General features: G+C 39.0%; 1 protein-coding gene across 10 annotated transcripts in view; it reads right to left on the bottom strand.

Annotated features, from left to right (window-relative positions):
- Nucleotides 1-529: 529 nt before the first annotated feature.
- Nucleotides 530-27,238, bottom strand: part of mef2a.S (myocyte enhancer factor 2A S homeolog) — a 90,374-nt gene continuing 63,665 nt past the window's right edge. For 2 of the 10 annotated variants that reach the window (XM_018255280.2, XM_041588215.1), the window contains exons 4-12: nt 25,860-25,976; nt 25,655-25,792; nt 23,320-23,542; nt 20,471-20,530; nt 11,677-11,861; nt 10,779-10,802; nt 7,072-7,198; nt 4,582-4,708; nt 530-2,299 (exon numbers count right to left, since the gene is read on the bottom strand). In XM_018255280.2, coding sequence (XP_018110769.1) covers nt 1,969-2,299; nt 4,582-4,708; nt 7,072-7,198; nt 10,779-10,802; nt 11,677-11,861; nt 20,471-20,530; nt 23,320-23,542; nt 25,655-25,792; nt 25,860-25,976 — 1,332 coding nt within the window. In that variant the 3' untranslated portion in view covers nt 530-1,968. The remainder of the gene's footprint in view (nt 2,300-4,581; nt 4,709-7,071; nt 7,199-10,778; nt 10,803-11,676; nt 11,862-20,470; nt 20,531-23,319; nt 23,543-25,654; nt 25,793-25,859; nt 25,977-27,238) is intronic. The other 8 variants (XM_018255284.2, XM_018255285.2, XM_018255282.2 and 5 more) reach the window with 8 other exon arrangements.

Below are 27,238 nucleotides of genomic sequence, written 5' to 3' on the forward strand. Positions count from 1 at the left end.
AAGGCCGCTGGGGCTAAGCCTTATGCCCTGGCAACTGTGAATTTGATGGTGTTTTAATTTGGAGAATGACAGGGGTTTTTCTTATGGTGAAGGGGGGGGGGGGGGAAACATCTGTCTGAACATAATGCCTTCATACCATATTATTTGTAAGAAGCTAAATAAGTGGATAAAACAATAAATGGATATTGGAGGTTTTTCGTTCCCCAGCGGGAACCAAATCTGAATATGTGAACCATTCTAAAAAAAATGATGGATTTGTACATCCCTAATAACAAAGTAAGTCAGCCCTTAAGGGATACTGCACATTTCTATCCAGATTCCAGATCCAAATAGAATTAAGGATTCCTTTGCACACGGATGAATGGAAGAAAATACAGTAGACCGGTATGGAATCCAAATAAGCATGCAGAAATGATTTAAACAGAAAGATATGGGGGACAGAATTGCTTGGTTTCAGGACATTCCGGATAGTCGATTTCTGAAGAACACATACCTGGTTTTTTTCCCCCATAAAGTTATACTTAGTGGGTAACAGCAGATATATATTTATTTACGTTTTGCTTTTCAGGCTATTACAGATCACCTTGCGTCACTGTGTCCAGTTACATGTCCAAGAAGAGGAACTTGTAAAGAGATCAATATATTACTTTTTGCCACTTTTCTGTGTACAGAACATAACAACAGATTAAAACATGTTACTGTCATTACAGAACCCAAACAATTTCTATAGTTCGCCCAAAGGGGTAAAAAAAAAAGTAGTACAGCATATCTGACTGAATCGCACATATTACTCACACAATACTCTTCTACTCTTTAAGGACATCACCTTTAACATTTCAAGTCCTGGTGACTTATTTATGATGCTATGTACAGAAAGTTTGGCTCAAGGTTCAAATTACAGATACATCAGAATAAGCGTATCATGGCTTTTATCTTTCTGAAGTTGTTGCATTTGAGTTTTTTTTTGTACATTTTCTATTTATTTTACTCTCAAAGCAAGAAAAAAAAAACTATAAAAAAAAGAATAAATCTATAGTCTACAAAAAAGCTCAAACATACAACTTTGGTTTATATAAATAATTAATAGCAGAATGTGTTCAAAAGTATATAACTTTTTATATATATATATATATATATATATATTTATAGTCAATAAGGGCATTGTTTTCCCATAATATAAAATATACACAAGCTAAAATCAGTTCTCTGTCTTTAAGGTATGAAGGTAAAAAGAAACTTTAACATATCCCCAATTATAACTTAATATATTAATTTATATGCCTTTTGTCCAAGACTTATAGATCTTTTTTTTTTTTAAATTCTCCCTTCTAATAACACCCCCCCCAAACAACACCCTACGACTCCCTAGGTTCGAAACATAAAACTTTCTGACCTGATATCATTGATGGTTTGTGTCGCACGTGCAAAAATAGTTCTTGCAGCTTCAGCCCTTCACCTGCTCCCTTTTAAAGAGGGATCTGTAGGTATGATTATTTTGGATAAAACATTGTTTTACATATACAGTATTGCTTTCTTTGTTTCCTGCATTCATTGTCCTGTTTGTTCTATCAAGTGTGAAACCCATGTGCTTCCAGATGGGCTAATACAGTGCGCTGAATGCCCTTTTGTCAGCAAAGAGGTTAAAGCACTCTGAGGATATGGATGAGGGGGGATAGGACCCTCTTCCCAAGTGCAGAAAGGTCTTAATGCTCCAAATTTCCCTTTAAAAAGGGTCATTTACTTTGTAGTTTCTATGATAGGATTACACTGATGCCTAATGCATTGCTTCCCCCCAGAAAGTCCACATTAAGTGCCACATCACTGCAGAAAGTTGTAGGTCTTTCCAGTCATTGCAGCAGGTACCTGATGGATGTGTGTAGGACACAAATGCGCATACACAATAGATGTGACATATGGTTTTAGATATGCTCAAGGGCTCTTTGCCACAAAAGGTGTCCAGAGAAATATTTATGTCACCCAAGCATCCATCCTCATGCGTTTCATCGAGGGGCTGTCCCTGTCCTCGTTATTGGTGGGTCTCCCCAAGCCAATTTGTGAATGAAAGTCATTTCTGACATCTTCTCGGTCGCTGCCATCATAGGAACTGCTGGAGCTGCTCAGGCTGCCGACGGGCGACCGGCCCATTTCCGGGCGAGGTTGGTGTTGGTGGTGCTGATGGGGTTGAAATCCAGAAGGAGTCACCCGATCACGGGGAGGTGATATGGGCTCAGACTTTATATTGATGTGTTGGTTTGTGTTGATAGTCAGATTAGAACCCTGAGATAACTGTCCAGTAGCTCTGGGAAACCAAACAGAGCACATTATGTTATAACACAAAAGCCATTGGGGGTATGTAGCTCAACATGTTCACATCATTCAGCAAGTTATAAAAACAGAGCAGAGCATAAGGTATCCTTGCTCTTCCCTTTACAGGAACAGTACTATCAAAAAATAAGTGTTTTAAAGTAATAAAAAATATAATGCACTGTTACCCTGCACTGGTAAAACTGCTGTGTTTGCTTCAAAAACAATACTATTGTTTATATAAATAAGCTTCAGTTTTACCAGTGCAGGGCAACAGTACATGATATTTTCATTAATTTAAAACACACATTTTTTCGATGTTGCTGTTCCTTTAAGGACAGGGCTTAAAGGAGAACTAAACCCTAAAGTTAAAAAAACCCTACCCCCCTACCCTCCATAGACCCCTCTCCCTCCCCCCCCCAGCCTAGCTGCTACCCCGGGCAAATGCCCCTAAATTGCTGAAGCACCGATCTATTTCCGAAGATTACCGAAGCGGCTTAAGATGGCGCCGCTGAAGAAAGAAGAAGACGGAAGAAGATCGCTCTGTGGTGCTCACTGGTATAATCCCGAGCATTTGGCACCCCCAAATGCACCAAGCCTTTCCTTCTCCTTTAAGGACACTGCAAAAGACTGACCAAATTAACCAAAGTCTGACTATAGATTTGCCTCAAAAGGAGCAGATTTTTAATTGCCATCAAATGGACTCCAATCACATTGGTAGTTCCCCTGGGATAAAACAAGAGGTTTGCAGGTCCTTATACAAGGGAATAATTAGAGCCCCCACTATTCCATCAGAAAACAATATCACCCTGACATTAAGCCCTGAAGTCCTTTTTGGCCCCTGCACTACTTTATTGGTCATACAGTGGATATTTCTGAGTGGGCCAAGTAATGGAGAACTGAACTATTAAATCATTTGAGCAACTGAAACTAGAATATAATCTCCATGATCATTACCGGTTATGCTACCTACAATTGCACCACCTTCTGTCTACACAATAGTCCAATGGGTACCATTCCCTTAAATCCAGTCCCTACATTCTTTAAATCTAAAGGCCTGTTATCCAGGCTCTACAGTACTTTAAAGGACAAGCAAAGTTAAACTAAATAAGTAGACTAATAATGTTGTACATTATGTTTTGGGCTTCTGTACCAGCCCAAGGCAACTACAGTCCTTTAGCAGTAAAGATATGTGTCTCCAAAGATGACATTTTTAGCCCTATTAATTTTTAGGGTTTAGTTCTCCTTTAAGACCCAAGTCCATCACACATACTGAACACTCTAGGACAGCATGGCGGAACAATACTGGACAGACAGACCAGGATTAAGCCCTCAAATTCTCTAAACACACTTGCCCAAATGTAAGGGAACAAACCAATTACTGGGGTAGGTCCCCTTTAAGTTTACTATTAGTATATTATAGAATGGCCAATACTATGCAACTTTTTTGGTCTTCATTGTTTTTTTTATAGTTGCATTATTTGCCTTCCTCTTCTGACTCTTTCCAGCTTTCAAATGGGGGATCGGTGACCCCTTTCTAAAAACAAATGCTCTGTAAGGCTGCACATTTATTGTTATTGCAACTTTTTATTACCCCTGTTTCTATATACTCCCTCTCTTATTCATAATTCTAGTCTTTATTTAAATCAGTGCATGGTTTCTAGTATAATTTGGACCCTAGCAACCAGACTGCAGAAACCCGCAAACTGGAGCGCTCTTGAATAAAAAGCTAAATAATTCAAAATGCACAAATAATAAAAAATGAAAACCAGTTGCATTTTTTTTTTAGAATACCACTCTCCACTTTATATTAAAATTTAAAGGTGAACAACCCCTTCAAACCTATATCTTACAGCCTCACCTTTTTGACTCTTCACTAAAATGTGGAAGCTACCTGTCCAAGATGTCACTCTGAATGTCCTAGCTTATCATTTAATGTGGACTTGCCTGGTCCTTATCAACTACTGGGAACAAGTAACCAAATTAATACACTACACGATGGGCTCCCCAGTTCCACTGGACCCCAAGGTGTCCCGACTGGCAATTGTAGATGATCTGTACCCCAACACATACCTGCAAACAGGTTTTGGCATTGGGTGCCCAAACATTTGCATTCAGCTTTATGTCCTTATGTTTTTCTCTCTGATGTGACAAGGCACCAACTATAATAATATATTTCACTGTGTTTAAGAATGAAATGGAAGAAGAAGGGAAGCCTGACAAAGCGAGGGCACTGATGAGGAAAGATGCAATAATACTTAAGCAATTGATACTCACACAAGAGAGCTGAGGGTTGTTTGTCCCAAGTGATGCTGCTGCCAAGCTGAAACCTGTCCTAGAGGCAGCATTCCTGGGGAGTTAAACCCCTGCAGCACTGACAGATCTGCACTGGTCAAAGGATAGTCTGTGGAGCAACCAAAAGCAAACAGCATTGTTACTTACTAAACATTCAAGTTCCTTTAACAACTTTTAAGTATTTGCATGAAGAGACAAGACATGTCATAGTTACAAATCCACTTACAAGGAAGTATACCGTATATACTCGAGTATAAGCCGACCCGAGTATAAGCCGAGGTACCTAATTTTACCTACGAAAACTGGGAAAACTTATTGACTCTAGTATAAGCCTAGACACAGCTACAGCCCTGTCTCCCAGTAGCGCATATTCTGCCAAAGCGACCCCCCCCCAGCGATCAACCGGACTTCTTTGCAAAGTTGATGGTGACAGAGAATTGCCAAAAGGATTACTGTGTGCATTGTCCCACTGTCCCACTACCATGTGCAGAGGGTGCTGTTTGATATTGCCATCACTGTTAATCTTTCGTATAACCAATAGAGGGTGCTGTGTGATATTGCAGTCACTGTTATTCTTTCATACAACCAACAGATGGCGCTGTGTGATATTGCAGTCACTGTTATTCTTTCATACAACCAACAGATGGCGCTGTGTGATATTGCAGTCACTGTTATTCTTTCATACAACCAACAGATGGCGCTGTGTGATATTGCAGTCACTGTTAATCTTTCATATAACCAACAGAGGGCGCTGTGATATTGCAGTCACTGTTATTCTTTCATACAACCAACAGATGGCGCTGTGTGATATTGCAGTCACTGTTATTCTTTCATACAACCAACAGATGGTGCTGTGTGATATTGCAGTCACTGTTATTCTTTCATACAACCAACAGATGGCGCTGTGTGATATTGCAGTCACTGTTATTCTTTCATATAACCAACAGATGGCGCTGTGTGATATTGCAGTCACTGTTATTCTTTCATATAACCAACAGGTGGCGCTGTGTGATATTGCAGTCACTGTTATTCTTTCATATAACCAACAGATGGCGCTGTGTGATATTGCAGTCACTGTTATTCTTTCATATAACCAACAGGTGGCGCTGTGTGATATTGCAGTCACTGTTATTCTTTCATACAACCAACAGATGGCGCTGTGTGATATTGCAGTCACTGTTATTCTTTCATACAACCAACAGAGGGCGCACGGTTATTCTTTCATATAACCAACAGAGGGCATTGTGGGATATTGCAGTCTCTCCCCAAGTGTACTGTTGGTATAGGAATGATTAAAAGTGACTGCAATCTCAGCTACTCGGGTCCGAGGTAGACTTTTTCAGCACATTTTGGATGCTGAAAAACTCGGCTTATACTCGGGTATATACGGTACCTTACTAGAACCAATTCATACTGCCCAAAAGAGCTGAAATACCTGCTTGACCCTAGCCTGTGCCGCTACTTAGCCTTCCATTTCTAGCACAAATCACACATTCTCTATAAAAGTACAATGATTATCTAGGAACAAGTGTAGACGCGCTGTTTTCTGCAGCTGGAACAAAAACGCCCTGTGTGCTAGAAGGAAGCAAAGCAAAGCGTCTGCATTGAAGGCTTGTGTCCTTTAGCATGCTTCAAAGCACTGCTTTATTTTTTACCATGTAGCTAGTATAGCTATACATATTATGGATATAGTAAACCTATATACCCCTGTATTAGTCATACATCCGGATGATACATGTTGTGTGTGCATACCTGACTGTGTTTAATAGTTAATGCTATGATAAGGGTGTATCGTGAATTTCTTGTGGACTATGTTCTGTTCTTTTTTCTTTTCTTAATGCTACGTATAATAAATGTTGTCACTTTAATACATAAACCGCCATCTGTTAGAGTCCTGCAGCGGGTTACCCGCAAAAACCTGCGGTACCTTGCAGGTTGAGGGGAGAAGTTCTGGGTGCAGGTAAAGACGCCGGTCGGCGGTTCTGCGGGTTACGGGCCGGGCCTTCTCAGTAGCAATATTTACTCCTTTTTTCTGGTCACGGCTACTTTTGATGAGGTCACTCCTGGTTTACAATGACAGCACTTCCTAATTCTTGATGGTCAGCGGGTCGTGGGTCCGTGTTGCGGAGAAGGTACTTGCGGGTAGATGTCGGGTAGCGTTTCCAAGCGGGTAAGAATGCGGGTTGCGGATTGCAGGTTGCGGGTAAGGGTCCCAAAAAATTGACCCTTGCAGGACTCTACCAAATGTAATAAAAGGCACAGGAGCAGTAACCCATATCAACCAATAAGATGTTTGCTTTTAAACAGGTGACCAGTAAATGCTACCTGCTAATTGGTTGCTATGGGTTACTGCTCCTGGGCAAACTTAGTGCCCTTTTTTACATAAACCCCACAATGTGTTTTCTGGTTAGGTATAAGGGCCAGTGCTACCCTAACCAGCAATTACAATCATCAATTACAACCATCAATTACCTGTATTGTAGGCAGTAGGCATTGCAGAATAGATCAGCCCCTGAGGGGCCAAACTGGGAGTAGCTACTGAAACAACTGGGGTGGCAAGTGGCTGAGTAGCTTGGGAACTGGTTACTCTTTGGGCGTTCTGTAAAAAAAACACAGTGGCACAGTTATGGATCTCATATATGCAAAGGAAATAATTCTCACAAAACACTTATATTGTGAGTGTGTGTATATAGGCATTGTACAACACAGGTTAGGTATAAGAGGTCCTACACCTTTAACCTATTTTTTGTATATTGCAATTCCAGTCTAATTTTTAATATGTCCTTCTGATTGTTTATATTCTCTCCATTACTAGTGGCTGAATAACAGACCCGACCTGGAGGAGAAATTACTTATTACGTTGTTAATGAATCAGAACCTGAAAACAGTACGGAAAAATGCAAATTCAAAGGGCTAGATGTAATTTAATTTATGTCTTGGGTCAATAGAACCTTGAACACCAATTTACTTAAAGGAGAAATAATGATTAAATGTACACATGATTAAGCATTTGCTTTGAAGCAATCACTCCTGCTGACTCTTTCAAACTAAAACAACTGTTATTCTTTAGCCACATGGGGGCAGACTCGGTCTGTGTATTAATCAACTAAGTCAAGAGCAGGTAAAAGGGCTCATGTACGTCTGCATATGCAGTGAGCAAAGTGCAAGTTTGATAGCAATTGCAATTTTTTTTGCAGGTAAAGTATGCTGTACCGTGGTAGCCAGTAAAAATGTTACAGGGCAACCCTTTTGAAATAAAAAAAAATAACAAAGTGGTATAAAGGTGATACCTTTATTGGCTAACTAATATAATCATAGCAAGCTTTCAGAACATTTTAGTTCCCTTTTCAAGCGGATTACAATGAAGCTGTGGTGTTTTATATAAACAACATTCAGCTCATAGGTCAAATAACCAACATAAAGGAATATCAATCTATGTGTAAGATGTCAAGTCACTTACGAGGGGATCTGCAAGAGATAAGTAGATAAGGTACACAGGGCCGGAACTAGGGGTAGGCAGAGTAGGCTCGTGCCTAGGGCGCAAAGCTGGGGGGGCGCCAGGCACCTACCTGCTCTGTCGCCCACCCCATTGTCCGGCCCTGTCTCTCCCTGACTGCCGTGGATATTTTTTCTTAATTGCGCTTTTGCGCATACGTAGTTTTGTGCATGCGCACCATATTGCAGTTTCGCGCATGCGCGCCATAGCGCAGTTTCGCACATGCGCGCTATAGCGCCGTAACGCGCATGCGCAGCACGGACTCAGCACGCACTCAGCCGACACCATGGCCAGACAGGTTGCCTAGGGCGTCTGGCTGGGTTGGCCCGGCTCTGAAGGTACAAGATAATGTGGGTCAAAGAGGTCGAGTATAAATTAGGGCTGAATTATTGGAGTGTAGAATCAAAGGAATTCCATATGATCTCTTAGTCCATATCCAGACATGTTGGTATTTCTGACCCGGTGCAGTCCAAAAAATGTTTTTTTGCCGACAATGTGTTTTTTTTCCTGAATTCCTGCATCACTGCCCCCATGTTGTGGGTGATGTAAATTACCGCAACTGCACAAGCCTCGTGTCACAAATGAACTGTGGCAACTGATACCGGTTGCTGAGGGAACCCTGGAGCTGCACCAGATACATAGCTTTGGTTTGGGTGAAGGCAGACACAGCATATTTTGGCATAGAAACATGAGAGTTTGCATAAATCGACTGCATTTGCCTGCACCCAAGCCAAGGCAATGTATCCGGGTGCAGACACATCAAGCAGCAGAGTAGCAGCGGATTCTTGTCCTCAGTTTCTCTGCTACATTTTAAAATTTTAAAATACACTCTACTCCTCTTTGATGAGCAAAACACACATTAAAGGGATGGAATGAGAGGCTATAGTTACCAAACTTTAAGAGATAAGATAGGGATGCAGAAAAGTGACGTCACTAACTGAATCACCTGTAGTCTCAGTACTAAAATCATAGAACACATACATTTACCTCATTCCAACATATAAAGTGGCCCAGATATTGAGAAAGTAAAAACACTCACAGCACAACATGCAACACATCACACTAACTATGAAACTGAATGCCATGCTGCATGCACATTTAACCACCTTAGGGTGCTGTGCCAGGTTAATGCCTATAGTAAGGCTGGATTCTACTTTAGATTTAAAGCAAATTTTGTTATTGCTTATCTTTGAAACAAATGCATCAAACTACATACTTAAAGGGGAACTAGCGCTAAAATGAAAATGTAATATAATCTTTATCATATTGAAACAAGAAACTTTGTCAATACAATCAATTAAATACTTTGCATCGTTTCTGAAATTATCAAGTTTATGTTCACTATCCCTCTCTCACTATCCGTTTCTGTCTTCTTGCAGCAGTTGGGTGTCAGATAACCAATGACAGTTAGATCCAATACATCTTAAAGGGGAGGGGCTTCCTTTCCTAGCAGATGTATTAAAGCTCACTCAAGTAACTGATTCCAGTACAAACAAAATAACTGTATTTTGCACAAATTCTGCATGTAGAGAGAAAGGATTTCTGGTGAATTTAATAGAGTGAGCTCTAATACATCTTCTAGGCAAGAGGAGCCCCCCTATAAGATATATTGGATCTAACTGTCAATAAATATCTGACACCCAACTGCTGCATGAAGACAGAATGAAGAGAAATAGACACTGAGAGAGGGATAGTGAATATAAACTTGATTATTTCAGAAACCGTACATAACTTTAATTGATGGTATTTATAATTTTTTTTATTTCATGTGGAAGCTGATATTAAATTTTCATTTTTGCAATAGTTCCCCTTTAAATGAGGTACAGTGTAATTTATAGTTGACTTGTGAAGGCCTATAGAAAATAAGCAGAGACCTGTTCATAGGTATGCAGTGATCTTCCTATTAGGGGCAGGACTCCATGGACGATTCCACAGCGATCAGACGCGCAAAAACGCAGGTGTCATGTCGGATGCTATTGTCGGATCGTGTCGCATTGTTGATACGACACGACTGTAGGATGCAGTGTCTGCATCTGACAGTGGTGCCGCACCAACGCTGTGACACGGTCTGACAATAGAATTGCTTACCTTATTTCCGTTACATCCGACGTGACGCCTGCGTTTTTGTGCAGCTCGTTGGATCGAGGGAGAATTGTCCGTGGAGTCCGGCACTTAAAGGCACAAAAGAAGTCAGTGCTCTAGTAAAGCTACAGATGCTGTTGAAAATGAATAATGCAGTACAACAGGCAGTATATATATCTATATATGGGGCTTGGCACTGTGTGTGTGTGTGTAGTGCAGACGGGAGTTGTAGCTCTCCTGTGAAAGATGAGATGATCCCACTACTAGCAAGGAATGACCTCACCAGGGATGATGCAACTTCGATGGAGGAGGACACAATGCTCCAACTCTCATTGCTAAGCTACGGGGAATTCACCTGAGCGACAACAGCAGATGGTGGCACGGCTGTCTGACGGATTTGTATTGTTTCAAGAAAAGAGGAGCTGGCACCCCAATGCAAATGTTCCCTTTAAAAGCCACAAATACATAAACGACTTGTTTTACTTTTCTTTTTACTTTTACATTTTGGAATGGATTATTTGTAAGATTTAATTTTTAGGTTAATCTGCTTTAAAGGGAACATTCAGTCTATGTTGGTTGTAGCCATGCATACATAACTCACCAAATCTAATTCGTCTTCTTCCGTCTGTATGTAACAAAAAAACCACAATTATATAGACAATTGCATTGCAATCCATGTAAATGCTATGCTTGCATCTATTAGAACAGTTTTGCATCTGCTGCAAACCTCTGAACTGCTGAACCCTCGCCTGGACAGGACCACCATCAGAAATATACATGGCCCCCCGGAAGCCCAGCATAAATGCAAGTCTGCTCTGTGGAGGACCCTCCATTACCCCGAGTCAGATATACACAGGAACAAAAGGGGGTTGATACCCTGGCAAAGCAGTGGAAAGCAGGCCCATCGTTGAGGCCAGTGAAATTGAAGGTGTTCATAGATATCCCTAGCTAAAATGATAGTAACGCTCATGACAATGTGTTTATATATTGGAAATTTTGTTATCAACTACGGTAGGGCCTAAACAATTGTCATGCAAAGGGAGGTATGAACCCAAAAATTATGAAGACTTCTCCACAACAGTTAGTGGGGGTCATTTATAAACACTGGGCAAATTTGCACCCGGGCAGTAACCCATGGCAACTCATCAGATGATTGGTTTGAGTGCTCACCCTGCAGCTGACTTAAAGAAGCTATTGAATCATTGATTGGTTGCTACGGGTTACTGCCCAGGTGCAAATTTGCCCAGTGTTTATAAATGACCCCCATTATGTTCAAAGATGACCTTTTTGGGTAACTGTTCCCACCCATAATTTGTCTATGTTTTGAAATCAGAGACACGGAGATACCACGTATATGTTAGCCGACATCAGCTCTCACAGAAAGAAAGAATATGGCAGAAGAATCTAAAGTTTGTGGTCACGATCTCAAACATCACTATACAAAATGTCCATTAAAATGCAGCATCTCTATCAGACACGACTGCCAAATGACTACTTACCAAAGGAGGCATCATGCCTTTACTGGAAGGAGGAATAACCACACGTAGGTCAGGTTTTCGGCTATTCATAACAAGGTTCCCTCCAGGGGGTGGGGGAGATTTGGTAGGCATCACCTTCCCCAGCACGTTCCCTCCCATTGCTCCTAAGAGACTCGGAGAAGCACGAGGGTTTACAAAGCCATTACCTGTAGAAGGAAAAGACAGACATGAATGGCGGCTAACAGACTGACAGGTGAAAGGACTAAGCAAGCAGCAAAGATAAAGAATTCAGTTGTGTGTGGACATTTCAGTAGCTTTAAAGGAACAGCAACACAAAAAAATGAAAGTCTTTTAAAGTAATGAAAATATAATGTACTGTTGTGCTGCACAGTTAAAACTGGTGTATTTGCGTCAGAAACTCTACTATAGTTTATATAAACAAGCTGCTGTGTAGCCGTGGGGGCAGCCATTCACAGCTGAAAAAGAAGAAAGTCACAGGATAAACAGCAGATAACAGATAAGCTCTGTAGTATATAATGGGATTCTCCAGAACTTATCAGTTATCCATTGTATATCCTGCTCTTGAATGGCTGAATAGAAGCTTGTTTATACAAATGATAATTGTGTTTCTAAAGCAAACACACCATTTTTACCAGTGCATGGAAACATTAGATTGTAGTGTCATTCCTTTAAGACACTTTCAGCTTTCAGTATTAATGTTCCTTTAATTTTGTTATCCAAATTTCCTTCAGGATGTCAGTTTTGTCTGTGTAACAACATAGCATGTTCAACAAACACATCTATTATATTCACCATTGCATTTTCTCTCTACAATTTAAAGCTCATCCTTTTGTCCACACCCTTGACAGACATTTTCTGATAGTGTCAGCAGTGTGGTCACCAGCAAGGCACTTTCTATGCTCGTAAAGGAACAATAACACCAGAAAGTGTTTTAAAGGCGAAGGAAAGCTATGGAGGCATATCATTGCCAATAGATTAGCTGCAATAGTGCAAGCTAGAATGCTATATTTATTCTGTAGTATGTTTTACCATACCCCAGTAAAACGCTCTAGAAGCTCTCTGTTTGTTTAGGATAGCAGCTGCAGTATTAGCTTGGTGTGACATCACTTCCTGCTAGAGTCTCTCCCTGCTCACTCATAGCTCTGGGCTCAGATTACAGCACATCACAAATAAACATCATATTTAAATAACAACCCAAATATACATTACTGTTAAAAACAAGATATAAAGTAGTATTGTTTCAAAATTTGTTTCAATATACCCCTATTTACAATGTTACTAATTGCTACCATATCAATAGGCTTGAGCTGTATGTTAAAATTGCCCTGGTAATCACACCTTCACGGTCATTGTTTTAACCCAGTCATTAGATAATGCAGGCCATATTGGCTTTCTGTAATATCAATAGTAAACCCTATCAGTATGACAATCCAGCTGGTCCGTGTAATACCTCTGTCACTGATTGCACCGATGCTATGAGACCAACTAATTCCTTTATATGTTGTATCCTCTCTGTATATTGGATCATAATCACCAAAAAACTTAACACCTCAAAATATTTTCATTTGCATATCCCCTTCACTGTACTTTGATTCCCGTGGTATCTCTGTTGTGCTCTCCCCATAAAAATATTCTGCCAGGGTACCCTTGAGTTATTATTTCAATAACGAAATTATTACAACACCAGCGTGCTAGTGATGAAAGATTGATCAAAAACCCTAAGTGCCCCTTTCAATCTAGTGTACGGTCTTGTTATTAATAAGCCACGTGTCCGGATAAATTTAATAATACACAAACCCATCAGTGTGAAATCTTTAAACCCTCTGCGTGTTTATTCAACACGTTATTGCTGTTTTGATCCTTCTGGGGTTCAAATAAAATGAAAATTATAAATGTATCCTAATACCTCTCGTTATGTGCAAAGTGAAAAATAAAAATTTGCAAGGAAAGATAAAGAATAAATAAATACATATCAAAACCACAAAATTCAAAAACTTTTAAGATTTTCCACATATCAGTTAGTCCCAAGGTCCAATGGCTGATTGAAATCCAAATTTATTAAACTCCCCTTGATAAAGTTCCACTTGAGTATAACGTGCTCACCCACTATTCTAAACCATTACTCCTGGGTTGCTGTTGCTACGATATCTCCCCCTAGTTACAGCGTTCATACCACCCAGCAAAAGGAAGCAGATTTTTCGACATCAGGGTTAATTGTTCTGTGTGAAGGGAGTCATCGCGGATGTGTGGGAGGGGGAGGGGAGATGGAAGATCCAATTCAAATGAGTAAAAGAGTCACGGTTAAATGAGGTAAATATTTGATGGACCATAAAACAGATAGATTCACATGTGTCTTTGTTATAACTTGCCATATCGCGCATATTCCATCTTTTCATTCATATATATATATATATATATATATATATATATATATATATATATATATATATATATATATATAAAGAATGACTGGTCACTATAGTTAACTGCACTACAGCAAATCCTTAGGTTACTGTAAAGCTATAAGTATCCCACAAACACACAAACATTCTCAATAAAGAATTCTATAATATTACAGTTCACAAACGAAAAAATAATATTCCCGCGTGCTGTTCAGATGGCACAAGCCAAAGGGTTTGCCTGGAGACTGAGAATATTCAGCAAGAGAAGGACTGATCAGCTTGAGGAAAGAATTAGTGTCAGAAAATCTTTACAAAATAATGTATGTGTGTTTCATTGTCAGTATTTGACTGTACTAATTCAGCAAGTGCTTGTGATGGGGAGTGTTGAAAGAAAGCTGCACTGGATCCTTTCTAGAAACCACATTCCAAACTGACACAGGCACATATGAGGGATACAGTTTCGTGACCAATGAGACATACAGGATGACTCCTATACAGATTGAGTCACACAGTTCAACACAATCTTATAGGGGGTTAAAAATGTTGGCTATCATCCCACATAAATACACACACAATGTACATTATTATTTAGCTTTTGTTTTAGGATATGTAATATCTGGGCTAAAAGGTTGGGGCATTCTAAATGCTTGTTCACCTTTGAGAACTTTTAGTATGATGTAGAGTGTGATATTCTGAGACAATTTGCAATTTGTTTTCATTTTTTATTATTTGTGGATTTTGAGTTATTTCGCTTTTTATTCAGCAGCCCTTCAATCTGCATCTTAAGCAATCTGGTAACTAGGGTCCAAATTACCTTAGCAACCATGCATTGATTTGAATAAGAGACTGGAATATGAATAGGAGAGGGCCTCAATAGAAGGATCAGTAATAAAAAGTAACAATACATGTGTAGCCTTAAGGCCCCCATACACAGGCTGATAAAATCTGCCGACAGACCAAGTCGGCAGTTTATGTGTAGAGCCCCCCGATGGGCTTTCCCGATCGATATCTGGCCGTGCCAATCAGGCAGGGTAGAAAATCCCATTGAATCGCGGCCGCATCTTTTCGTTGATGCGGTCCCGTGATCTGACTGCCTGTTTGGCCTCCATTCTGATCCGATCATTAGGCCCTAGGGCCCACCATTGGATCAGCCCGATATCGCCCACTTCAATGTGGGCATATCGGTAAGAGAATTGCTCGTTTGGCGACATCGCCAAAGAAGTGGATCTCTACTACTATGGCAACCTTTACAGAGCATTTGTTTTTTTAGAGGGGAGTCAGCGACGTCCATTTGAAAGCTGCAAAGAGTCAGAAGAAAAAGGAAAATAACTATAAAACTATAAAAAATAAATAATGAAAACCAATTGAAAAGTTGCTTAGAACTGGCCGTTCCTTAAAGGTGAATCACCCCTTTGAACACTTGTCAGGTGTAAAGTAACGATCTTAAAGGGATACTGTCATGGGAAAAAATTTTTTTTTTTAAATGAATCAGTTAATAGTGCTGCTCCAGCAGAATTCTGTACTGAAATCCATTTCTCAAAAGAGCAAACAGATTTTTTTATATTCAATTTTGAAATCTGACATGGGGCTAGACATTTTGTCAGTTTCCCAGCTGCCCCCAGTCATGTGACTTGTGCCTGCACTTTAGGAGAGAAATGCTTTCTGGCAGGCTGCTGTTCCTGTTTTTCCAATGTAACTGAATGTGTCTCAGTGGGACATGGGTTTTTACTATTAAGTGTTGTTCTTAGATCTACCAGGCAGCTGTTATCTTGTGTTAAGGAGATGCTATCTGGTTACCTTCCCATTGTTCTTTTGTTAGGCTGCTGTGGGGGAAAAGGGAGGGGGGGTGATATCACTCCAACTTGCAGTACAGCAGTAAAGAGTGATTGAAGTTTATCAGAGCACAAGTCACATGACTTGGGGCAGCTGGGAAATATACAATATGTCTAGCCCCATGTCAGATTTCAAAATTGAATATAAAAAAATCTGTTTGCTCTTTTGAGAAATGGATTTCAGTGCAGAATTCTGCTGGAGCAGCACTATTAACTGATTCATTTTGAAAAAATTTTTTCCCCATGACAGTATCCCTTTAAGCTTGTCCTCACGTGAAAAACCTTTTACTGTATGGATTGGACCATTACATGTATTGCACATGTAGCAATCAGGGGGTAATATGCCTACAGCCAAAAATTGACCACAAGCAGAAGACCATAATTTATTGTTGTATCTATACATAAAATCTATATCTGCCCCATTTTACGCAGGTTCTGATTTTGCACATGTTATCAGTCTTCCACAGTCTTAGACTGGGCCTCCTAACATCCAGGGCCCACTCCTACAAGAATTAGATGCAGACAGTTCTAAATAGAATTTGGGTCTCTACAGACATATGGTGAGAATAAGAAAGGGTTGACGGGAACTGTCATTGGCTGGAGAGCCTCTGTTATTCTGGCAGGTCAGTCCGACCCAAGTCTTCCAGCTGTAATAAACATGTTCCTCTACTTATGGCTGCAGCAAGTTTCACTTATCTATGGGTAGGGTACATCTATAACGGTTATTAACACAACACCCGATGAAAAGTGCACACATGACCAGAAACACTATATTATTTTAGCATCTCAGACGGAATAAAATGTTGAAAGAAGGAAGGGTTTTAATCATATGCATCCTATAGGTTACATTAATCCCTTGTGGTACCAGATGGAGATACAAATCAATGTGGGTCATATTTCCTTCTAGCTATCAAGGCTTGCAGCATGACTGTTAGAAATGATGCTCCTGTTACAGCAAAAAGATTAATGCATCCTTATGCTATTAAATATTTAGCATGGTCATACTGCTGTAACAAATGGATGGAAAAGGCGTGCAAAGGCTACCCCTCTCAAAGAGATACTGCTTATAACACAATTTTATTCATATACTCTTCATATACTCGGCATCGACACTGTATTTATGTCACTTGAATGCACAGAATACATCTTTCTCTTGAGGTTCAGCTGCCTCCTAGCATTCTTTTTACAATGTGGATTAAAGCTGGCCATAGACGCAAAGATCCGATCGTACGAATCGTGGATTCGTACGATTTTCGGACCATGTGTGGAGAGTCCCGACATTTTTCGTCCGTCGGAGATCGGTCGTTTGGTCGATCAGACAGGTTAGAAAATTTCTGTCGCCTGCCGATAATATCTCTGCGTGTATTGCCGATCGTACGATTTTCAGAGGGAGACTGTCACTAGTGTTGTCAGACATAAGTATCGTACGATTGCTGTCAGGGGCAGAACATTGGGTGATCTGTTCTTATTTGATCGGAATGGTAAAGACTTTGATCTGAATGGTTAGTGGAGGGTCGGGAGATGGGAAAGTCCGATCGTACATTGATTCGTACGATCGGATCTTTGCGTCTATGGCCAGCTTTAGGCAAATCCCACTTTCCCAGAATACACTGTGCATTAGTTAATATTCTCAGGCGATGGGCATAATAAATAAGTGATATAAAAAGTGCACAAATTTCTTATCTGCCTTCTCTAAGAATTAATTGTTACAGTCTTGCAGTGAATCTACCTTATAGCATTTAAAATGCTGGTCTTGGGGGGGACTGATACACAGAAGCCTATTCCTTCCCTTTCCCACTTTGATTTTATTACGCTCCCCTTTCCCTTCTACTATTGAAACCCTTAAGCGGAGGACACATAGAGCATTGGCTCCGCTGCTCTCTGCCTCATTTCTTTCTTTTTTTTCGCGGGCTGAAAAAATCGGATCCTCAGCCCTTTTGACCTTATCTGAAAAGTACAGCTTCTGCTTGCTTGCTGGTACATAGATCGGAAGTCATGCCAAAAATATCAGCTTTTTCATTTTTAGGCCACCCTTTGCTCGATCGAGAGCAGCGGAGCCAGTGCTCCATGTGACTTAGACCTTGCCTTTCTTCACTGTTGCATTATAACTTGCATGCCTTAAATGCACCCAAAAACCTGCAGTTTAGTCTACCAAATTAATTATAGACGTTAAGTTATTTTAAAATAGACAAACATAGACTATAATTGTCCATAAAAACATGTTATGATCATTTTGCTTTTTGTTTCATTGGTAGCTTCTTCATATGCGTCTAAGCAGCTCTGGGCAATTTTTTTCTACTAGAAATATATCCTATTTTAAAACTAATGTGGAATAACTTTGTTTGCCTTGCTAAGCTTTCTAGTCTGCTGATAAGGTGTGTAAAATGATTTATACCAAAATAAGTGTAAAATATGATTCCAGAATCTCCCATTACAAAGAGTTAAACGTGTATTTATAAAGGTGCGTCTGTTTATTTTACACTACACCAATGAGTTACTTACTCTATTGATTTTATGACACTTCACTTCTGGTATAAACCATTCAAGTCAAAGTGACAGATTCAATTGGGAAGGGAAATTTAGTTTTAAAAAAAGTGGTATGGAAATCAACCTTTTACATGCTTTACCTTGGCGTTCTAGGACAGGTATGGGATTAGTTATCTGGAAATTTCTGAATTACAGAAAGGCCGTTTCCCATAGACTCCATTACAATCAGATAATACAAATTTTTTAAAATTATTTCCTTTTTCTCTGTAATAATAAAACAGTACCTTGTACTTGATCCAAACTAAGATATAATGAATCCTACTTGGAAGCAAAACCAGTCTATTGGGGTTATTTATTGTTTAAATGATTTTCCAGTAGACTTAAGGTATGAAGATCCAAATTAAGGAAAGATCCATTATCCAGAAACCCCCACTAAAGTCTGAGGGCTCTGTTAAGAGTATACTACCCATACATGGGCCCAAAAAGCAACCAACCCTGTAACTCCAAACTGAGACCAGAGTTATTAGCTCATATAGCAGATCCTGCTATACTATCATTGGCCTGGGGATCATCCCAATTCGGCTCATGGTGTTGGTAGTCAAATTGGAAGAGTGTGGGGAAATAAAAAGGGAGGGCAAGAAAGAAGGAAGGATAGTGAAATAAATGGAAGGAAGGGTAATAAAGGAAATAAGGAAGTAGGGAAGTACAGGAAATAAAGAAGGGAGGGAAAGATATAAAGAAGAAGGGAAATAAAGGATGTAAAGAAGGAAGGAAAGAAAATGAGGAAGGAAGTGCAGTAAAGGGAAGAAGAAGAAAAGGAAAGGGAAGCAAAGAAGTGTGTAGAGTGTACTATGTCAGTCATCTGCTATTATATAACATAGGGAGACACGTTTGATGTAATTTTGGCTTGCTGATGTTCCAGTGTAATCAAACATCAGAAAGGAGAAAGTATAACTAGAAGGGAATAGTTAAGAATGATCATATATACTTTGTTAATGTGACACATTTTTTTTTTTATGATTGAGACCAGTAGCACTTTCATAATATCAGAAATTGTACTAAATGTCATGTTATATGTTAAGGGTGCCTTTGCTGCACTATACCTAAACCATGTACTTCCAGGATGATCACAGGAGCAGCTTGTATCAGCTATAGAGTGTGCGTCATTCCCAAATTCCTCCCCGCTGTGCATTTCCTTTAGCCATCACCGTCTGCTAAGTGATGGATCGCATGCACACACAGTCATATGTAAGCAATAATAGTAAAAGGCAGGGGCACATGGAAAGGGTTCTATGGGGATGCAAGCAAGAAACACTGCTCTGGCTCACAGTTTAGTGACTTGCTATCAGTGTGTAAAAGCTGCACAGAAAGTCTCTCCACTTTTGAAGTTAATACCTTCAAAAGTGAAAGGCCATGAATAGTAATAATAATTTAACACACCTTTTACTGCATACATACACAGCACTTGGTTCTATTTCATCTCAAGGCCTGCAACCCCCCCCCCCCCCCCCAAAGCCTTGGGCTGCACAAAACCACACGATCACATCCTCCCAAAAGTATAACAAATCAACAATCTTTGGAGTTGGACAAATACAAAACACTTCACACTAGATTTGGACAAATACCAGAACCTAATTTGTATATTCAGATTTTAGTAAAATTTTAAAACTTTGTAACATTCATTCAACCAGAGGTTCACCCTTAAAATAACTTGAGTCAATGGGAACTGCGCTGATCTTTTTGGGCCGCTTTAAATCAAATGAGACTTTTAGAGGTTTTCTGATTTTTTTCACTAGGAATTGTCTGAAAAACTAAAATTTTTAGAGGTTTCCAAGGAATTCATATTTTTATCGCGTTGTTCGTTTTAAAACGGCACAAATTTGCCATTGATCGCTACGCCCACTTTGCAACTCTTCGCCAGGGCGTAAATTCGCCAGGACAATGCTAATTCCATAAAATGTAAAGAAGCATCTATTCTACAATTCAGGGGCTGCTAATCCGCAGCTAACAATAGGGCTACTGTAGACACTTATATTTTATCTAAAAATGTCAGAAAGCCACAGTATCACTCACCTACTGGACTGGAACTTGCTCCATTTGGCATGGAGAGATCAGTCGTACACAACATTACACCTGCCAACATAACAAGGAGCAGACATATGGACTCAAACCATTTATCAACTAGTGTTTCACGAGCAATATAAAAATAACCATAAAACGTAAAAAATTATTTTGTCTCATTTGTGCCTTGTTTTCTAAAATTCATGGTTTAATGGGGAAAGTTATTTTAACTGGCACATTTATCGAAGTCGTTTTTAAGCTTTGTCACAATTCATGCAGTTGCTTTTGCATTTAAATTCAATTCTATGGGGTGTGCAGCACCCCAAAATAAAGAAGAGCATTGGGGTAAGTTCCAGTTTTTTCACATTGCTACAAACGCAGAAACTTGTAAATCTTAAATGTTCCCTTACATTTTTCCAAGTGGTTAGTGACTATCCAACCACTTGGGAAAATGTAAGGGAACATTGCTAAAAATGATAATAAAATCCTCAGTTGCAGCACAGTGACATCAGGCCATGCCCACATTTTTGGTGGTGTTTCTAGCGCCAAAACAAACTCTTCAGTTTGACATATCAGCAGGCATTACTCTACAAGGCTGCTACAACTAAAGCTGTGGATTCAACCCCTTCTGACCAAGTCAGCACCTTTTATACTTGGACCCTGTCCAAAACTGCTCCCCAATAGAGGGCTAAGGGCCAGGCAATCTATTAGCCCAACATGGCCTAGCACATTCCAACTTATGTAACTCCCTGAGCTGCTACTGGGGAAGATACAGCAAAATAATCCAATTATAATAATAATAATAATAATAATAAAAAAAAGTCTATATTTTTCGAGTACCGTTTAAAAAAACAAAAAGGGTCCATTATGATTTATTATAATTTTTTCAAGCAATACCAATGCATACTTAATAATCATCATTTAAATAAATAAATTTTTTCTGTAAACTTAATAGGTGAAGGCAGGTTAAATAGTATAGTAGTACCACTCGTGAAAAGTTAACTTAAAATAATGAAAATATAATGTAATGTTGCTCTGATATGGAAAAACATGTGCGTTTTGCTTCAGAAACACTACTATAGTTTATATAAACAAGCAGGGGCAGCCATTCAAGCACAGGATACATAGTAGATAACAGATAAGATCTGAAGAATCCTGTTGTGCGCTGTAGAGGTTATCAGTTATCTGCTGTGTATCCTGTGCCTTTTCTCATTTTTCAGCTTTGAATGGCTGCCCCTATAGATAAGTTCAGTATATAAAATATGGCATTTTTAGCCATATAAAAGTCTTTTTAAATATTCCTTTAATTTTTGTGAAGATTAACAATCTTTCAATATTGTAGGGCAACAGTACATTATATTTTCATTACTTTAAAGCACGTTTAAAGTTCCTTTAAAGGAACAGTAACACCAAAAAACTTAAAGTGTTTTAAAATAATGAAAATATAATATACTTTTGTGCTGCACTGGTGCAACTGGTGCGTTTGTTTCAGAGGCTCTAATATAGTTTATATAAACAGGTTGCTGTGCAGTCATCAGGGCAGCAATTCAAAGCTGAAAAAGGAGAAAAGAAAGTACAAGTCTAAACATTAAATGGATCGTTAATCTTCACAAGAATTAAAGGAATAGTTAAAAAAAGAACTAAACCCTAAACATTAATATGCCTTATTTTATATACTGAACTTATTGCACCAGCCTAAAGTTTCAGCATCTCAATAGCAGCAGTGATACAAGACTTTAAACTTGTCACAGGGGGTCACCATCTTAGAAAGTGTCTGCGACACTCAGTGGGCTCTGAGCAGCTGTTGAGAAGCTAAACTTAGGGGTTGCTGCAAATTATCAAGCAGAATATGAGGTTGGCCTGTAATATAAACTGTTACAAGGTTTATTATTAAATTCTGATGCTAATTGCAATGGTTTCTGTGCTGTCATTTAGCAATATCTGTATTAATTACTTATCAACATTATACTTTTGACAATTTTGAGTTGGTCCCTAAACTCAGGACAGCAGCACAGAGCATATGCAGTGAATCAGCAGAAAAGAAGATGGGGAGCTACTGGGGCATCTTTGGAGACCAGATCTTTACTGCTAAAGGGCTGTGGTTGCCTTGGGCTAGTACAGAAGCCCAAAACCGTATGCACAACATTTCTGCCATAATTCTTTAGTTAAGCTTTAATTCTCCTTTAAAGGTACTTGCATCAGCATACGTTCATTGCACTTGTGTACAATTCCTGTTCTGAATTTCACATACTTACACCTATTGACACACAGGAACCCTGCAGCAACCACCACCTCTGAACTAGGCCATAGCTACAGGGTTCACACATCGGCCTGCGTCGGTTGTCACAGCAACTGCACTTGTGTAAATTTTGACCAAATGTGTTAGTTCGATAATAATTCAAATATAAACTTCACCCATCTATGTATAAAAACAAAGGTACTAGTGACTTTTTAATTTGGACTTTTCAACCAAACTTAATTATCAATGCCTCAAATACTAGGGTGACGTCACAATTTATCGTCCTTCTTGTATAAAGTGCCATGATGTCATACAGATTTGCATGATAATCTCACATATATTTGGAAAAAATAGTATACTCAAGAATTTAGAGGAAATAAATATGCCTTAATGGTAAACTATAAACCTCAGGCAACAGCTCCCCTGTCTAATGCGGGCGCTTAGCCAATCCAAAGTTTCTCCTAAAGCCATTTTCACCACTTCAGTTGTATATTCTCTTGTATATGACCTACTGCTGTTGCAGGTATTTTGTATATGCTCTACTCCTTTCCTGAAACCCAACAAAGAGGATATGTATGATTACATGCACTTATGTAGATTTAAAGCATATTAATGTGCTTACCAGCATTTCCTGTACTAGGAGGCTGCTGGGGTATCCCTGGGGAAACCACATTTCGATGCAGTGTTGACGGCGTTGTGGACAGCATGCTTGCATCTGTTAATGATGTGCTGGCAGCTAATGAAGCAGAGACCATTGTGTTCCCAGGAGAACTGTACGATAAAGTGTTTGGGTTGGACACCGGTACAGCGACAGACATCGGAAAGGGTTGCTGTGGCAATCCAGGCTAAACAATATGAAGGGGGACAGAATTACATTTCAAGAAAAAGCTTAATTGACAAAATATCAATTATACAAAGCCTTGGGTGCCTGTAATACAATACGAGATATTCCCTAACACACAAAGCAGATCATTCATCTTTCTTGCCATTACTCAAGAGCTCTGATGACTTTCATACGGCCTGCAAATCTATATAAAGATTCCCTTTGAAGAAGACTTCATGGGTATCTTCTCTAAAGAGATGAATGCCCACCTCAAGGTTACCCATTTTTTGTACAAAGAGGTGATTGTGTATGCTTAGCAGCTATTTTTCAGAAAAGGAATGAAAAGTGATAGTGAAGTTAGAGTTAAAATTTATGCATTAGGGTGAGACTTTGAGAATTGCACTTCGCAAGTTCATACTCAATTTTCAAAAGCCAACTATAGGAGTGCTTTCAAAAACAGATCTTTGAACAGGCATACATTGATATATATATATTAGGTTCTGGAAGCAAGCACAGCTCGTCACATGGTCGATTTTGCCTGCAAAAAGCCCAAGAGATATAGCAACGGATAAAGCTTGCACTCAAAGGTCTTAAAATTAATTTTCAAGTGTTTATTGGATCAAAAAACAACTAACGTTTTGGCTAGCACTCTTTCTTTCTCAAAAAGTATATATATATATATATATATATAAGTATATAGTATATATATATTATTCTTTGTGGTTTATGCACTTCCTGAGGACGGCTTAAGTTGCAAGCCAAAACGTTGAAATAAACAAAAATAGTTTTCACTACAAGAAGTCCTGCAAGTGCGGTTTGTTACTGTTTTTTGAGATTTATCCATACTTTAACCAGCACCCAGGCATTGAGCATTGTTATTTTGAGTGCACCGGCACATTGTGGTGAAGCTACCTGTACCTGCACACTTTAAGATGACCCGACATTCGGCTGCATCTCTCAGGTTTCTTGTCATAGAGTCTGTTGCCCCCCCCACGTCGGGGGGGGGGCAACAGACTCTTACAACTCCAGAAAAGAGAAAAATTTTGGATACATACATTACAGACTATGCACCCGAGAGGACTCACTAAAGAGCACGACCTGTATGCTTTCACTTAATATGAACTATATGGTCAGTTATGGTGGAATTTAGAGAGATAAGGGATTGGGACACAGTTATATGGACACACAACCTTGCATTCCTTGCAGATTGTTTGGGATTTTCACATGTCAATTGTATTTGGTTAGGCCTTTTAACCTGTAACTAATCTTTATGAGGCGATGCATGCTTAGATATATACGAAATACTGTTTAACATACTAAAGTGAATTGATCTGTAACACAAGGGAACTGATTTACATAATGATGAGAGGGGTGTGTACTATCTATGCTTTAAAATAGGTTGTGATGTCATAGCAATCATTAATGCTTGAGAAAGAAGCGGGAGCTTCGAAACGTCACATGTTTGCTGTTACCTGTTGGTAAAGAATTTTTTTATTTGCACAAAGTTGTCTTGACTTTTTTGTTGGTTATATAATTTGTCCACAACGTGGACTAAGTCATGGACTAAGGGTCAGCTCCACTCCATTTTGTACGGATATATATATATATATATATATATATATATATTTATTTATTTAGCACCCTTTTTCATAGGTACAAGCCTTTAGCAAGTCATACTGGGAGATGTAGTTTTCTAACAGTTGGAGAGTTACAGACTGGGTTATTTCTATAGTTTGTCAGCTTAGCTTGCAAGTGTCTGAAAATTAACCCACAAGTATAAATATGCAAATTCCAGTCTTTAGTAAAACATTTATAACTTAAAGGTGCTTCAACTGGAAAATAAAATTCATTTTCACAACAGTGCTAAAATAATTTACATTATGTCTGCTGCAAGTTGCCAGAGCAATTTCGGGCTGCCTTTCTAAATATGGCAGTGCACAACTAGAAATACCAGAACCAGATAAACCGTCACACCGTTGCCAGTATCACTAGATATTTTCTCTGTGATGATATTTCTCTTTTTCCTAAAAAACTCATAGGATTTTTTGGCTCCAAAAAAAAAAAATGACTGTACTTTAAAGTTAAATCAGTTACAAAAATGTCATGAACCCAAATACGTTGCGCTAGTACTCACTGAGATTTTATGACTGCGCATCATATTATCAAATTCCTCGTTAATTTTTTTGTACTTTTCCTCAGTGTGGGGGGTGAGTACGTAGGAGCCATCTGGGTCCGGGCTGTCACAGCCTCTGTTTTCCTTCTTGTTCAGTGCCTAGATGGTAAAGTTAATAAAGACGATCAACACATACAAGGAAAGAATTAAGGGGAAAAATACTTACAGGGTTTCGTTTGAAAACAAAATCACTATCTTCAATTAGTTTGCTGAATGTCTCCTCCTCAAAGTATCTCTGATCATCTGGGCTTTCACAACCATCTAAGCCTTTCTTTTTGAGAGTCTGAAACACAATTGAAAATTCATATGCAAACTGCACTAACTTATTTTGGGGCCTAAAATGGACAAGACTTAGCCACTGCAATATTTAAAAGGCTAGTGGCAGTGCCAAGTCACCCGGCTAAATGGTGGATGGATATTTTTGTGCCAGAGAGAGGTCTATGAACAAGCTTTTGTGCAATCAAAAAGTGCTTTTCCTTAAAGAGAACTCTAAACATAAGGTAGAACCTACTGTAAAATAACATTTTTATTAATGTAGCAATATATAAAATTAAATATCATGGAGAAATTATATAATAATATATAAAGATAATGTAGCCTCTATTATCAGGTCATGTCACTAGTTACCACATATAAGGATAAAGTAGACCGTTGTGTTCAGAATAATAGCAGCGTGTTTAAGAAAGTGAAAAAAATCGCAAAATCCCTATAATGGCTTTTATTTCCTTACAGGCAAATGCATTGGGAACACTGCACATTCTATTACAAATCAAACCATGAAGCAACATGTATCAAATTTGTGTTATTCCTTTACAGAAAGTTAAGAAAAGGGAATATTAGGCTGTTCCAAAATAATAGCAGTGTCTGCATTCTTCTTTATAAACATTCACTGTATAACCTGAAAAATGTTTCAAGATTTTCAAGATTTTGCTTGAAACATTTTTCAGTTTATACAGTGAATGTTTATAAAGAAGAATGCAGACACTGCTATTATTTTGGAACAGCCTAATATTCCCTTTTCTTCACTTTCTGTAAAGGAATAACACAAATTTGATACATTTTCCTGACTGAACTAATATTTAGTTGTATAATCAGTGTTTCTGAGAACTGCTGCACATCTGTGTTGTATGGAGTCCACCAACTTCTGGCACCTGTTACATTCCACAATTCTTCTGCATTTCTTGCTTTTGCCTCAGAAACAGCATTTTTGATGTCACCCCCATGAGTTTTCTATTGGATTAAGGTCCAGGGATTGGGCTGGCGAATCCATTGGTTTGAAATCAAGATGTTGCTCCTTTACTGGTGTGATTGGGGTTGTTGTCTTGTTGAAACACATTTCAAGGGAATTTCCTATTTGGCATAAGGCAACATGACCTTTTCAAGTATTTTGATGGGATTGCTGCCTCCCATAGACTCCATTTTACCCAAATAATCCACATTTTTTAAAATGATTCCTTTTCTCTGTAATTATAAACAGTACATCTTGGGGGACAGCACCCAGGCACCTGTGACTACGATGATCCAAATTAAGATATAATTAATCCA

The sequence above is a fragment of the Xenopus laevis genome, chromosome 3S (genome assembly GCF_017654675.1).
Source record: "Xenopus laevis strain J_2021 chromosome 3S, Xenopus_laevis_v10.1, whole genome shotgun sequence".
Taxonomy (NCBI): domain Eukaryota; kingdom Metazoa; phylum Chordata; class Amphibia; order Anura; family Pipidae; genus Xenopus; species Xenopus laevis.